This window comes from Protopterus annectens, chromosome 1.part1, assembly GCF_019279795.1.
Source record: "Protopterus annectens isolate FY-2018-M chromosome 1.part1, PAN1.0, whole genome shotgun sequence".
In the NCBI taxonomy this organism is placed as follows: Eukaryota; Metazoa; Chordata; order Ceratodontiformes; family Protopteridae; genus Protopterus; species Protopterus annectens.
Genome location: NC_056726.1, coordinates 1271945300 through 1271962357, shown reverse-complemented (window position 1 = coordinate 1271962357; position 17058 = coordinate 1271945300). Strand labels below are relative to the sequence as shown.

The window sequence follows — 17058 nt, the reverse complement described above, 5'->3', positions numbered from 1 at the left end:
ACACTCACCCAGGATCAATACAAGTACGGGCAATTACAGCTGAAATGAAGTGAAACAGTACAAGGACTTGGGCATCACTATATACAACAATGTTTAGTTTAACATCCGTGCCCAAGCAATCAAAGGCAAAGCCATGAAAACTGTGAAATTAATATTTAAAAACTTTACTACAAGAAACAGTAAAGCTTTAGCAGGATTATGTCTCTCATATGTAAGGGCAGTAATAGAACAGGACTCCTTGTTCTAACTCTGCACTAGGTGTAATATGCTAGTTCTGGAATCTAAACAAAATGCATCAAGAGAATTTTAACAGACAGGAATTGTCTTTATAATGTTAGATTAGAGTTGCTTTGCCTTTTTTCAACTACTTACAGACATTCACTTGACAAGCTATGTCTGGTCTTCAAGGCTTTTTATGATGAAGAACATCATGGTCTTATGAATACCAAAGTACTTCAAACTAGATTACCCTCCAGAGGTAGTGATTTTATACTTGGAATAAAGTTAATTTTACACTCTATGGTATGCCTATGGAATAAACTCCCTTTACAAATTAAGACAAAGTGATTACTTATCCATGTTTAAAAGATTACTGGATACACAGATGGTTCAGGCAGTTTAGTCTATGAATCTCTAGTTTCCATATGGAGTACAAGTAAAACAGCGGTCTCCAACCTTTTTTGCACCAAGGACCGGTTTAAATGTGAGACAATTTTCCACAGACTAGTAGAGTTTTAATTGCATTTACTGTTTAGGACTACACACTCAAGTGTGTTAGCCTTTTCTATGTTTATTTACTGTATTATTCCATTGTTTAGCCTGTTTCAACAAAAAAAAAAATACTATTGTTTAGCCTGTTTCAACAAAAAAAAAAATACTAACTTGCTAGCTCGCTTCCCACCTTTCCTAGCCAGTCCATATCCCAGGCTTTGCTTGTCTCAGGACTTTATTTTCTGTGTTCACAGCTATCCAGACCTTGCCGTGGTAGTGGGAAGTCCTACTGCTTACCAGTGGGACTGGTGAGCATTGTACTGCCTATCTAACACTAGAGGAGTGGTTTCCAGCTCTGAAACTATAATTTTATTAGCCTTTTTTGAGCTGATTTCTATCCCTTTCAACTTTCTGGCTTAAAAACGTGTGTGTTTGCACATTATTTGCATCGTGCAGCACTGCAAGGCTACAGTTAAACTATTCCAGGTGCCAGAAAGCCTGCTCTTCAAATTTTCCCTTAGAATTAGCTGGTTTCTCAGTAGTAGCACTAAAATCTGAACCTCTGTGACTAGCACTTGCTCTAGAACCTGCTGGAAAGCACTAGGAAGCCTGAAACTGATACAAGCACTCAGCTCTCCTTGTCAATAAGGAGAAATTAATCATAGGCACTAAACAGCCTATAATTGCAAAGTACCTTGCAAAGGTAAGGGAAAACAGCTCTTAAACTTTACAAAAAAGCACCTAAACAGGCATGTCCAAGGGTCAGCTTCCGGTGATTTCTCTTGTCCACCTGGTGAATCTGGGCATACTGGGGCAATGCGGCAACTGCCTCATGTACACAGATAATCCTCTCCTCCTACCACTTAATGCTACAACCTGCAAGAGATGCACGTACACAGCCGAACTGGAAGCAAAGCTCTCTCTGGCCAAGACTGTGCTAGACAGTCAAGAGGAGAAAGTTAACACCTGCATTACACCTCAAGCAACTCATAGCCCTTCAAAACCCACACCATCAACATCCACACATAGCAACAGTAAACCCACATATGCAGAGGCCCTTAACATTAACCTGCCCAAGCAACAAGGACCTCCGAAGCTGAAACGCAAACAAACACCAGTCACAACCAAAATGACACATAGCTCACAACACCAGTGTGCCACCCAACAACAGCCCCTAAGGCAAGACAATGTACCCAACACTAGTCATAGGTGAGACTATAGTCAGGCACATTGATGTCCTACTCACCAGGCTGAACAAGGAGAAAATTACAGTCAGGATCTGCCACATAACGCATGCACTCAAGTCACTCCACAAGTACAAATACGACTCTGTCATTGTCCATGCTGGAGTGAATGACTTGAGACGTACCTCCCTGGACTACATGAAAAGAGACATGGAAGAGCTCTTAGATCATGTCACCCAGGCAGGTATGACCCTAGCCTTGAGTAGCATCCTGCCTTTGCCCAGAATGATACCACAGTATAAGGACAAAATGATTGACTTCAACAATTGGCTAAGCTTCTGGTGTCATTCAAAGGGGATCCAGTATTTGTCTGCATGGGAAGACATGATCGACAAACCACAATGCTTTGCCAGAGATGGTCTGCACCTATCACCCCTGGGATTCAGGTTACTGGCTAAACTCTTGCCACCCTTATATTGCCTTTTTTAGGCAAGGTTCAAAGGATAAAACCACCACCATAACAGATACAAGCATGCAAAATCTGAAGGTAATGCTACTCAATGCTAGAAGTCTTAACCTCAAAATGCACTCTCTCGAGGCACTCCTAAAAATGGAGAACATCGATATCTGTACAGTAACTGAGACCTGGTTCAAGGCTCCAGAGAGCACCCCTGCAATACCAGGCTACAATTCTTACCACACTTTTCGGCCACAAAACCAAGACCGAAACACTACAGGTGGAGGAGTGTCCATATTCACCAGGATATTCACACCTCCTGGCTAGTTGCCCAACACAATGCATCTAAATTCTCCAGGTGCAACTAACACTAGGTAAGACTGCAATCCAAACTGCAGATTGCTACAGATCCCCCACCATGCCCCAAGATTCTCACTACACCTTTCTAAACATACTGGAAAACATTAAGAAACAACCAAACACCCTAATGCTGGGTGATTTCAACTACCCTGCCATTAACTGGGAAAACTACTCGGGTACCAACTCCTTTTCCCAACGGTTCTTGGAATTCATAAATTCCAGTGCCCTGGATCAACTAATCCATTGTCCCACCAGAGGCTCCAATATCCTAGACCTGGTCATTACCAACATGGGAGATAGATGCTCCACACCAGTGGTTACCCCCTCATTGATCAGGTCTGACCATAAGCAAATCACCCTTGACATCCACATCCCACCCCCCAGTAAGGAAACCTCCTTAAAAAACTTCTCCAAAGCCAACTTCATGCTACTGAAGTCAAAAGTGACAAACTTCCTGACACCCACACAGACGGGATCTGGAAGTTCGATTGCAGAATCCTACACTAAGGCACTGTACGAGCACATCCACTTGTGCATGAATCGTGCCAACCCAAATAGAACTAAGATGCTCTTCTCCAAAAAAAGGAAGCCAATCTGGTGGTTCCCTGCTATAAACAATCTATACAACACAAGAAAGAAACTGTTGCAGAAAAGAGGAAAATCACTGGATGCAAAAAAACTCCATCAGCCTCATTAAGAAGCTGGGATCCCTCATAAAATCCTCAAAAGCTAGTTACAAAAATAAAATTGCAAAGATTCCAAAGACAACCACAAGGCATTCTATAGTTATGTCAAGAATCTAAATGGCAATGCTCAGATCTACTCTGAGCTACAACAGAATGGCATTAAATATACTGATCCCAAGGATATTGCCAATATCCTGGCAGATCGATTTAGTGCCAACTTCACCCCCCTCTCACCCCCTAAAGGGCCCATCTCAATACCAAAATATCGCCAAATTCTGGTAATCACGGCCACCCAGGTAAAAACCGCACTCTCCAAAGATAAGAATACAGCATCCATGGGACCAGATGACATCCCAGGCTATGTACTACATGAACTGCAAAATGAACTGGCACCTCACCCAAGCGTCATGTTTAATCATAGCCTCATCTCAGGCTTCGTGCCCACTGAGTGACACACAGCTACAGTTATCCCGCTCCACAAGGGAGGATCCACTTTGGATCCCGGGAACTACCGTCCCATCAGTCTGACAAGCCTGATCTGCAAGGGCATGCAACGCATTATCATGGAACTTATAAACAAATAGATTGGCAACCTTCAAACACTGGATCCCACATAGTTTGGGTTTGTGAAGGGCCGATCTTGTCTCCTGAATCTGATTGACTTCTTTGAATCAGTCTCCAGAGCTGTGGACGAGGGTAAGGCAGTCCACACAGCCTATCTGGACCTTGCCAAGGCATTCAACACCATCCCCCATTCTGGAATCATAGATAAACTTACTAAGCTGGGCATAAATCCCTACATCACGTGATGGGTTGCCAACTGGCTTACTGACAGAACCCAGACTGTAAAAGTAGCTGACTCCAAATCCAGCTCCAAACAAGTGACAAGTGGAGTGCCTCAGGGTTCAGTCCTGGGAGCACTCTTGTTAGGCATATACTTCTCTGAAGTACAGGCCAACACTAAGGTACTCTGGCTAACAAAGTTCGCAGATGACTGCAAACTGGGAGCCATTATTGAATCCCAAAATGATGTGGATATTCTACAAAAGGGCCTTACAGAAACAGATGCCTGGTGCCAGAGCCATGGGCTCAAGCTTAATGCCAAGAAATGTATAGTTATCCCCTTTGGAAAAAAACATGTACCCATAAATTACCACATAGGTGGCAGGACACTAAACATTGAAAGTGTGATGAGAGACTTAAGGACACAGGTGAACAGTGGTCTCACTTTCGATAACCACATCACCACAACAGTCAGGAAATCCTTCTATGTGGCACACCTCATCACTAAGGGCTTTTCATCCAGAAAAAAGGAGGTCATTGTCCCACTGTACTCATCCCTCATTAGACCCATTGCAGAGTATAATGCCCCGTTTGGTATGTACCTCACAAGACATCTGCAACAGCTGGAAAGGCCACAGAAATACCTCACTAAAAGAATCACAGGCCTAAAGCAGATGCCATATTCTGACCATCTAAAAAAACTCCAGCTATACTCTGTGGCATATCGTCTACTCAGAGGCGATCTCTGCTTAACATACAAGACCATGTCAAACCCTGAGCTGTAGGACATGCTCCACTTAAAGAAATCCCAATCCCTCAGAGCCACATGCTCCAGGGATCTGAACCTTGTCATCAAAATGAACAAAACATGCTGGAGGAATAGGTTCTTGACCCAGAGACTCCCCATACTCTGGAATAGACTGCCCATAAATGTCAAGCAGAGCGCCTCATTGGCCCTCTTCAAAAGGAACCTTGATGATTGGATGGGAGATCGGAAATTCACCCCGGGGATCATGTCAGTCGCCCTGCTAGATAGGGGTCCAGGGAAGTAAATACTGTGGGAAGAAATATCCAGGGAATTGTTATGGCTAGGCTTGCATAGGCCCTAGGGCCGATAGCCTAGTACCAAACTATGAACCTATGACTAGCCATTGCATGCGCATGATAAAGTGCATAATATTTATTTAGCTATTTGACATTTGTTTACGGGGAGGCCCAACTGGACTAGAAGTCCATTTTCAACCAAGACCGGGGAGAAAAGCACCAAAGTACAATAAAAAGACAATTGGCAATAATTACCAAACAAAAAAAAGTGTACATTCTGTTAACAGTATAACATTGATCTACAGTGGTTGAGAGGTATGTAAACCTAATGGCAACCTTATTGACTTTAAGTTCATAAGAGCAATATTTAAAATCTGTCCCTATTTGGCTCTGTCCAGCATACCTCTCAACTGTACATATTTTTACCTTATATTTTTGGTCTGTTTCTCATAAAATTGTTGTTTTCTGGCAAATCACTGGCAGATCACAGAGGTCTGATGTCAGAAAATAATGAAAGACAGTTGAATTTTATGCTTTATACTCTTCAGAAAAATAATGGTACTGCAAAACCTGCATTTCTATCTACTTTCTAAGGTTGTAAGTGTCCCTATTTTGGGCCTTTGTCCCCCCATTACATTTGGCTTTGTCCAGATTTCTTGATCTAAGAGGTTGAGAGATACATGTCCAGATTTATTGTGCAAAAGGTTCAGTGGTATGTTCGAGAGGTACACAAACCTCATTGCTGTTGCCAGGGAGCATTCTCACTTTTCACTCTCTCTCTGACACACACACACACACACACACACACACACACACACACACACACACACACACACACACACACACACACACACAGAGTCTCTTTTGCATTCATGCACACATTCACTCACACACTCAGCAAGAAACACACACAGTCTTTTTTTCTATTCATGCACGCATTTACTCACACATCTCTCTCACAGTCACTTGAGCTCTCACACACTCACTTCCTCATTCATACCTGCATGTACTCAATTCACTCACACACCGCTTCACTCTCCCAATCCCATACACATACACTCACTTTTGCTTTCACCCAAGCATTCATTCACATGTGCAGACTGAAATATATATATATATATATATATATATATATATATATATATATATATATATATATATATATATATATATATATATATAGATACACATACACATGGACTCTTCCACTTTCATGCACTCATTCACTCACACATGCAGGCAGACACATAAACACACTCATACACACATTCACTTTTTCGTTTCACTCCATGTCTGACATTCCAGTATCAAATGATCCACAGCCCAGTACTGGTCCGCAGCCTGGTGGCTGAGACCCGCAGAAGTAAACTATGAAACTATCTCCAAAACCACAATTACAGAGTGCATTAGTTTTAGACTTTACAACACTAGCTTCCACTGAGAAGAAGTCAAAACAAGATACTATACCTTTGCAATGCTATAAAACTTTGCAGCGGTTATATGTTATGTTATGGTCCTCTGAGGCAACAGCCTTTGTCGCCTACACTCCTTACTCAGGACAGTAAACTGCGATTTTACAACCTTGGGGAAATTATAAATATTCATTTAAATTGTTTGTTGACTAATTAGAATTCAGTGGATAGGATCATATCCTTAACGTCCTTAACTGTATAGTATCAAATGCATCTCCAAATACCAATGCTTTGAGTTCACATAACGTAGTTATGAAGTAAAGCATTTCTAATCCTTACATCTTCATTAAAACTGTGCAAATATTTAAACATATTGACAACTACTTACTATTCAGGCAAAAGTAACTCTTACTTCTGCAACTGCAAGAAAAAAATATAAATACATATCACAACTTTAGTTGCCACTGTATTAAAATATCCAGCAGTATGAGCTTTGTAACTCCTTCATGTTGTAAAATCAACTCAGCTGTAGAAAATGATGTATGCCACTTACATTTTCTGTAAACTAACAAATAATGGTGCAACTCCCATTGAATAGTACTTCAATGTCCAGTCTCAGTCTTTTTACACATTTCTCACATAAGATTACCATTTTATTTTTCTTCTTCTCAAGAAATACTGAGATGCACCTAATACACTTTAGCCATCCACAGACAGAAATAATAATCCTTCTGTTTTTTTGCATTCAGCAAAATTATCAACGGCTGCACCCACCGTTTCAAATCTTCTTCTAAGTCCTTGATCCTGACTTTACTCCAGGTTAGCATTTCCCTCATGTTCGCTACCTCCATCTGTAGAGTCTCACGTTCTCGCATCAGTTCATCCACTCGTGCTATGAGGTGTTTTCGAGCTGTATCTACCAGGTTCCTAAAAGAGCAATCTAATGTTAGACAGTAACATATAATAACCTGCACCTGAAAATAAAGTTAAATATACGACATGCACATTGTGCCATAGTTTAAAGAAAACTGCAATATGAATATGGTTTTGAACTGTAAAACCTCAGTTATTTAAAAATCAAGAAGCAGGAGTTACACGCTACCTTGAGAGAGTGCTCAGTACTGAAATTCCCAGGTATTGCTATCCATTGCTTCGCCACCTACCTCCTAATCTACAAGCTATAGTACTAGAACACTCTTTCATTCTTCTGCCATCCTCTTCAGATAGGCAGCTCATATTTTTAGTTGCACTCAGTCATGAGAATCATTGAAACAATACCTGATAGACAAATGGTACCTGCACCTCCCCAGATTAAACCGGTACTAAATATTACAATATGAATTCATGCCCTACTTCTCTGCTGTATAAAACCTAAGGTACTATTATCACAACTACAACCTCCTCTATCATCTCATCTTCTTTATCCTCCTTGCCCGTCCTCACCTGCTTTTTTCTTTGTGCTGCATTTTGTGTTGCTCTAAGTCTTTATCTTATCTTCCCATTTCCTAGATTTTGTACAAGTCTTTATAATAAATGCTCTTATGTAAAACCTGACAACCTATGCATAATTGTCATATTGCACTACATATACTCATTATATTAAAAAAGGTCTATGTCAATTCTTCAAACGCTTAAAATTTCGAATGTTACATGGTTGAGACCAAACGTTTGAAATTTCAAGTGTTCGAATATTGACTTTCAATGGTGCCGTACGGTGCAGATATTTCTGCACTGAAGTGCAGTCTTGGAGTTGGTATATTTAAGTAGGGGGGTGTGGAGGATGCACGGGGCAAGCCCCCCTGCTCACACTGTTAAGGTGAGTTTTTCTTTTTATGTATTTTTTTTATTTGATATTCGAACATCCAAATGTCGAACACTTGGTCTTGACCATATAACATTTGACAGTTTGGATGTTTGAATATTTAAAATAGACCCAGTAAAAATATATATAAATATGCTCATATACAACCCATGTAACTGTTCTGTTTGTAAATTACATAACAAATGTCAAGGATGTCTGAATAATACAGCTGTTGCTCATGAATGAAACTGACTGAAAATAATGAAATAATGCAAATGATGCCCATGATGTTTGTGTAATACAGCTTTTCTCCCTGGGTATCTGCTGAAAAAAAGGGCACTACTTTGTTAGATTTTCCCACTAAACCAACGCCAATAAATAAATAAACTTTTCTGTAAGAAATTCTTTACTGTCCAATAGTGACTTTCAGGAAATGCTTGTAACTAAATTTACTTATCAGGTGGTTGACATTAAACATGGCTATAATACACCGTTAGATTCTATGAGATATATTAATAACACACTGAAAAACAATCGGTAAGCAGTTGTGTTAATTATAGTTGGTGCAAATTAAGAATGTGTGTGTGTGTGTGTGTGTATATATATATATATATATATATATATATATATATATATATATATATATATATATATATATATATATATATAGACATACATACACACACACACACACACACACAAACACACACAATAGGGGGAGGCGGGAGTGAATACTGCAATAGTGAAAAGAAGGACATCTACTGTTATGGTAAGATTTTACCCAACTGCACTATGTCCTGCCATATCACTGTTGCAGTATTCATTACTGAAGGGAGAGTATCAAAGCTTAAGAAGAAATTTGGGAGGAGGAAAGGCCAATAGAACCCTCCAGAAAACCATGCAGGACAGCTCTGGCAAAGCCAGCCCTTGCCTTAGAAGCAACATCCAATTTGTAATGCTTAGTGAAAGTATGGACAGAGGACCAAGTAGCAGCCCCAAGGATGGAACTGGTATCCTAGCCCTTGAAAAGGCACCAGAGGAAGCAATAGCCCTAGTGGTGTGAGCCTTTTCAGAGGCAGAAAGGCTTTTTCCATGGAAAAGAATAACAAAAAGAAAAGGCCTTAGAAATCCAAGAGGAAATAGTCTGTTTAGAAACAGCCAAACCAACAGATCTAGGATGAAAAAAAATAAAAAGTTGTTCAGACTTGTGAATGGCCTTAGTCTTAATAAAATAATACCTGACCTGTCTATGCAAATCCAAGGTGTGAAGAACCTTCTCACTGGCAGCCTGCGGAGAAAGTAAAAAAGTGGGCAAATGAATAGACCGATTAAGAGGCAGCTCATTACCTACCTTGGGCATAAAAGAAGGATTATTACGAAGAGACACCCTGTCCCTATGAAAAACTAAAAAAGGGGGAGCAACCATATGAGCTCGGAGCTCAGACACCCTTCTAGTTGAAGTAAGGACCAAAAGAATACCAATCTTCCATACATGATGTTGCAAGGAAGCTGAAGCTGCAGGCTCAAAAGGAGCCCATGTTCACTTTTCAAGAACAAAATTAAGATCCCAGGAAGGAGGAACAGGATTCCTGGGAGGGCTAATATGAAGGACACCCTTAAGAAACTGTCTGACCTCAAACCTAGAGGCCAAAGGAGGAGTCAAAGGCAGACAAGCAGAAATTCTGAGGATGAGCTTTAACTGAAGGATAAGCCAACCCAGCATGGAGCAATTCCTACAAATAAGAAAGGACCAGAGGAACCTCCACAGGAAAAGGATCCTGGGTATGAGGAAGGCGCCAGAAAGATAATCTCTTCCATATGGGCAAATAAGATTTCATGGTAGTGGGTTTCCTGGTCTCCTGCAGAACAAAGAGCAGATCCTCAGGAAAAAAAGGTGTGTAAAAGGGATAAGAACACTTTTCATCCACAGTGTCAGCTGAACAGTGGACAAGTGAGGATGGATGAGACCCTTTGTCTTCTATGAGTAGTTCCACCCTGTGAGGCAACTTGTGGTGACTGCCCTTGGCTAAGTGCAGAAGAGAGACCCAATGCTGTCCTGGCCAAAAGGAAGCACCAACAAGATTTTTGGGAAAGTCACGTTCTATCTTGAACAGAACCCTCGGTATGAGGAAGGGAAGGGAAGGCATAAAGACCCATCCCCTTCCAAGAGAAACCAAGGGCATCCACCTTCCATGCCAGAGGACTGGGAACTCTGGTGCAAGAGGCAAGAAGTTGTCTGTTCAGAGGGGAGAGGAAAAAATCTACCAGAGAAGTAAACCAGAGGTGGACAATTCCCAGAAACACATCTCTGTGAAGCATCCACTTGTGAGTCTGCTATGGACCTACTCAAAGAGTCTGCCACTATATTTTGTTCTGAAAGACTACAAACTGCATGAAGAGTGGCCTGATACTAGGCAGCTAGATCCCAAACCTGAAGAATTAGTCTGCAGAGGAAGCAAGACCATGCCCCCTCTTGCTTGTTAATGTATCGCATCACTGTGGTATTGTCTGTAAAGACCTTTAGAGGACCTGGAAGAAACAGGGAATGAAAGGCTTGAAGAGCTGGAGGGAGAGCTCTCATCTCTTTAATATTTATATGGCCTACTCTCTGACGAACTGACCAAAGGTCCTGAACCTTCAGACTGCCAAAAGAAGTACCCCACCTCACAGTGAGGCATCTGAAAACAGATCATGAGATGAGAGTGAGGGCCTTAAAGGAAGGCCATGGTTTCGAGACAGCTGATGAATCTACCACTGAAGCTCTAGCTTAAGGCATGGAAGAAAAGAGAACTAGAAAAACCACAGGATGAGAATGTTGAAGCCAAATCAATTTCAGGAACTCCTGATTTTTCCTCATGTGCAGCCTGCCCAGGGGGACCATAGGGATAGTGGAAGCCATGAATCCCAGGGCCCTGAGATATTCCCTGGTTGAAACCAAGATCAGAAGTGGAAGGGTCTGAAAATAAGCTATTAGAGTCAGAACCTTGGGAGATGGCAGGGAAGCTAACATAGGGTTGGTCGGGAGTCTGCAACCTAGGAAAACATGATCCTGAGAAGGTGTCAAGAAGGATTTTTGGAAATTTACAGTAAACCCCAGGCTTTGCAGGAGGCAGACATAATAATGAAGGTGCTAAAGCAGGGTTGCCTGAGAGAACGCCAGAATGAGCAGGTCATCCAGGAAGGGAAAAATTTGAACACCCCTCATCCTGCAGAAGGTAATCACAGCAGCAAGCCATTTGCTGAAGACCCTTGTGGCAGTAGAAAGGCCAAAGGGAGAATCAGAGAACTGAAAATGTAAGGTAGAAACAGACAAATGAAAAAAACTTCCTGAAAAGAGGGTGATTAGGCATGTGAAGGTAGGCATCCTTGACATCCAGAGAGACCAGGAAAACCTGAGGAAGAAGGAGAAAAACAGGGTCTGGAGGGACAGCATTCAAAAGGCATGGACTTTGAGAAATATGTTGAGCTGTGAAAGATCCAGGATGGGTCTCCAGGTGCCTTTGTTCCTGGAGACTAAAAACATCCTTGAATAGAATCCCTTCCCCCTTTGAGAAGCAGGGACTGCTTGGATAGTGCCCTGAGACAAAATACTCTGGACTATATCTGGAAAAAAGGGCAGATTCTCCTGACGAGGTTGAGGAATGCCCAGAAAAGGAGGAAAAGATTTCCACACCATAAAATACCCCAGACGAATGATGGACATAACTTAAGAATCCTGAGTGATCCTTAACCAATTGTGATGGGGCAGTGAAAGATGGAGAGACAAAGGAACCTGACTGAAAAGATAGGGAAGAAAGTAGTCAGAGCCTGGCATGTTGGACAAAGGGGGCTTCTGAGTAGACTAAGCAGGAGGATCCTTCCTAGAAGCCTTTATACCCCTGGGAGGAGGATGGGACTGCTTACAGACAAAAGCAGGTTTGGAAGGATAATTCCTCTGAAATTTGGGAACAGGGGAGACAAAAATATGTTTCAGTTCCTGCACGGCTTTACCCTTCTCTTTTTCTCAATTTTTACTGTAAAGAAGAGCATCCGTCAGGGCTGAAGGCAAAGCCAGGAATAACACTGAAGGACAGAGCCAAAGGCAGCAGCCCTAGAAAAGACATCAGCTGCATCATAACTACATTTAATGGAATGGCGAGCCACCTAAGAGAAAGAACTCAACAAATAGAGGGCTAAAGCCTTCCCTTTAGAGTCTGGAAGTTCTGAAACAACCTTAAAAGTCTGAAAAAGAAGGGTCAAAACATACATGGTCATACGGGTCTGATAATTCACAGCCTGAAAGGCCACTGTAGCAGTAGTGTCCACCTTTTTGCCCATTGTTTCCATGGCTCTACGATCTTTATCAGAAGGAAGCAGTTTAGAAGAGGGCAAAAGCTTGGAAGGCTTATGTGACAATGTGAGGTATTGGCAGCTATACCAGGAGAAGTAGGACAGTGGATGTGTAACATACGCCAGCACAGCTAGCTGGAATTTTGTAAAGAATTATATGTCATTTGTGTATTAAACTGATTTGCACAGTACAGATTATGTTGAAAAATGTATTTGTAAAGCTGTTTATGTTAAACATGTACCAACAGTGGGTCCTGAGTGTACTGTAACTTATTAAATGTGTATAGCGAGGGTTGCTGCTATACCGGCAAATGCTCGTTCAAGCAGTATAAAATCAAAGTTAAAATAAATCAAAGTTGCAGGACTGAGCGAAGACAAGTTGTAACGTAAGACTTTAAAAACCAAGTACTTTATTATAAAAAATAATTAACAAGATAAGCGCTTATCTTGTTAATTATTTTTTATAATAAAGTACTTGGTTTTTAAAGTCTTACGTTACAACTTGTGTATAAATAAGACGTAGAATCTGAGAGTGAATGTAAGATCTGATGAAGCTGCATAGGGAAAGCACTTATCTTGTTAATAGTAATAAATAGTAATAAACAGTAATAAATGACTAAATGAGAGTCAGATCTTGCGGAAGTTCACAGTTCTCAGACAACTGTGAATAAAACTACAAGAATAAGGTCCCAGAACAAGTTAAAAACATGCAAATATATACCTTTTTTGGTTAAAACAATGAAAATGTAGAAAAGTACAAAAACTGTACCACCACAAAGGCCACAGCTGAAATATTCAAGCAGAATTGAAATTAAAGTTTTTTTCTTCCATTTTTGTTGAAAAGCTTATTTCTCACAGACCAGGTCTTTCCATATTTTTCAGGGTGGGCAAAGCCCTGTACTGGTTTTAGCGCACTCACTAGAGAGGGTTGCAGTCCAATAAAGCCAATGGTGTACCTCTCTGACTTCAGAACCTATAGCAAGTCAAGCTCTTTAGTCCTATGACTGAGCTACAGGTCAGTTTGTATGCACCAAGTTGTTTTTAGTATAATAGTATGTATGGTTTATTTGCATAGCTGCACCTTGTTCACTAATGTTATTCATGTAATTGTGTTGTGTGTAGACAGCTCATACTAGTGTCTACTTATTTCTATATAATTGTGCTGTTACTGGTGGAAAGAATCACATTAGAGAAAGTACAGTTTTGTACCTACCATAAATGTAGATGTCCGAACAGGATAGCATCTGCAGTCATAACAAATGGGTTGTCCTGTCGTCAGGCAGCCCTTCGGTCGGCCGGATTCCAAAGTCTGGGTCCGGCTTCGGCTGATGTCGCACTTCACCCGACGTCATCTCTGCTGGTCTTCGGGTATAAAGGCATCAGCCGATGCCATTTTCCTCAGTGTTTCTTGCCCCAGATGCCAGTTGCCCTCTTGGAAGCTAAATTTTGGATAAATGCCAATGTTTCCAAAATAGTAGAAGGCAAACACAAAAAATAAGCATGTATGTACATATATACAAACAAATACACCATAAGAGACTCCCCCCCAGCTAGCTATTAGGAGGGTACATACCCTAGGAGTACCACAGAGGGGAAGGAGGGTGGGTAATCCTGACTACAGATGCTATCCTGTTCGGACATCTACATTTATGGTAGGTACAAAACTGTACTAGGTCCTTCAAGGATGCATCTGCAGTCATAACAAATGGGTAGAATACCATAGCCAAACTAGGGGAGGAGGAAGAAGAATTATGGTGTAATTAGGATCCCTTGCAATACAGCAGTGGCAAACCCTGCTCGGGATCTAGAGTATAGAGGTAAATTGTAATGCTTGGCAAATGTATGCACGGAGGTCCAAGTAGCCGCCTCAATAATGTCCTTGGTTGCCACTCCTCGTAAGAAAGCTGTGGTAGTGGCTGTAGCCCTTGTAGAATGAGGTCTTATGTTCTGTGGAATTGGTTTTCCATGGTAGGAGTAACAGAATCTTATGCAATTTCCTATCCATTTGGAGATTGTCTGTTTGGAAATTGCTTTTCCTTCCCTTCCTGTTGCATAGGCTACTAAAAGCTGGTCAGTTTTTCTGTTACTTTTGGTTCTGTCCAGGTAGTAGCGTAACTGTCTATGTACATCCAAGGTATGCAGCAGTCTTTCCCCCTTGTTCTGTGGATTGGGAAAGAAGGTAGGTAGGTGGATTGCCTGGTTTAAAGACACTCTGGATACCACCTTAGGCATAAATGTAGGATTAGTTCTCATGGACACTATCTTGATGGAAGATTAGGAAGGGCTGTATTGCCATTAAGGCCTGTAGTTCCGAAACCCTCCTTGCTGAAGTAATTGCCAGCAGGAAAGCAGTTTTCCATGATAGGTGTTGAAGATCTGCTGTTGCTGCTGGTTCAAATGGAGGAAGTGTCAATTTTTCTAGCACAAAGTTCAAGTCCCATGCTGGTAATGGTGGTTTCCTAGGAGGTTTTACATTCTTGATCCCTCTGAGGAACTGCATGAGTAGAGGATGCGAAAAGACAGGTTGATCGAGGCTGTATTCTGCGGAAATAGCTGATGCATGTATCCTGATGGAGGAATAGGACAGGCCTGTATGTAGAAGCTCTGCCAAGTACTCCAGGATGTTAGCAATATCTATGTTCGACACATCTTTTCCTCTTTCAGTACTCCAAATGACAAACCTTTTCCATTTTCCTGCATAGTTCCTTCTTGTTGAAGGTCTGCGGGCTTCAAGGATAATGTCTTTAACCCTTTGGGATAAGTCTGGGTTAGTTGCTGTTATGTGATGTTCCAGGCAGTCAGTTGCAAGGTTTTTAGGTTTGGGTGCATGGTGTTGTAATTGTTCTGCGTTAACATCAAAGGCCTCAGGGGTATTGACCACATTCTCCCCTGAGACATGCTCCTCAGCAATGGATACCAGTGTTGTCTTGGCCAATTCGGAGCTATCAGAATTATCCTTGGACGTTCCTCTTTGATTTTCAGTAGTACCTTGTGCATCAAAGGAAGAGGTGGGAATGCATATGCTGTCAGGCCTTTCCAACTGAAGGATAGAGAGTCCACCTTCCATGCAAGTGGGTGGTATGTCCTTGTGCAGAATTTGTTGAGCTGGTGATTGAGTGGGGATGCGAATAGGTCTATTTGTGGCATTCCCCATTTCTTTGTGATGGCCTTGAAGGTGTCCGGGTGTAGCATCCATTCGTGAGCATCCGAGGTGGTTCTGCTTAACATGTCTGCTAGGGTGTTTTCTTTTCCCGGCACAAATATTGCCTGTAACTGGATGTTGTAGCTCAGAGCCATATTCCAAAGGTCCAGAGTCATTCTGCATAGGGGTATGAATGAGTGCCTCCCTGTTTGTTGATGTACCACATGACTGTGTTGTTGTCTGTCCTTATCATTAAATGGCCTTCTTTGAGGAATGGTCTGAATTTCTGGATTGCTAGTTTTACTGCCAGCATTTCTTTTTGGTTTATGTGCAGGTGCAGCTGGTCTGGAGTCCACAATCCTTGTATGCATTTGTCCAACATGTGCGCCCCCCCAGCCTAGGTCTGAGGCGTCCGTTGTGATGGTTTGGTTTGCTTGAAAGTTGTGGAAGGGCAAGCCTGGGTTTGACTGGCATGCTTGAGCCCACCATAGGAACTCTTGTTTCAGGCATGGGATTAGTGGGATTTCGGTTTCTAAGCTGTGCCTGTGTTGAGACCATAAATTCTTTAGGTACCACTGTAGCTTTCTCATATGCAGTCTGGCATGGGGGACCAGGATTATGCATGATGCCATGAAGCCCAAGGCCTGCAGTACTTTTCTTGCTGTTAGTTTGTTCTGCTTTGTTAATGCCAAGAAGTAAAGAGGGAGTTGTTCTTGTTTTTCTGCAGTTAGGAATGCCATTTGTTTTAAGAATGTTCTTGTCTGGGATGGTATCAGTCTTGACTTTTTTAAATTGACTGTGTATCCCAGGGCTTGTAGTAAGCAAATGACTCTTTGTAAATCTGTTGTCAGCTTGCTTTTGTTGTCCGCTTGTAACAGGCAGTCGTCCAGGTATGGATAAATTTGGATTCCCTGTAGCCTGCAATGAGCGATTACTGATGCCAGGCATTTTGTGAATACTCTGGGCGCAGTAGATAAGCCAAAGGGCAATGCTGAGAATTGATAATGCTCTGATCCTGCAAGAAATCTGAGGTATCTTCTGCAATTTGGTCGTATGGGGACGTGCAGGTATGCCTCCTTGAGATCTAGAGTTACCAGCCAACACTCCTTGCCCAGCATGGGAAGAAGTTGCTGTAGGGTCAGCATTTTG

At 41.8% G+C, this 17058-nt stretch overlaps 1 protein-coding gene across 1 annotated transcript in view; it reads right to left on the bottom strand.

The window, feature by feature from the left end:
- The window catches only part of LOC122809800 (C-Jun-amino-terminal kinase-interacting protein 3-like), a 1405059-nt gene that overhangs the window by 609372 nt on the left and 778629 nt on the right, over positions 1 to 17058 (bottom strand). Inside the window, exon 10 of the mRNA XM_044081538.1 lies at positions 7412 to 7564. Within this exon, the coding sequence (XP_043937473.1) occupies positions 7412 to 7564 (153 nt within the window). The remainder of the gene's footprint in view (positions 1 to 7411; positions 7565 to 17058) is intronic.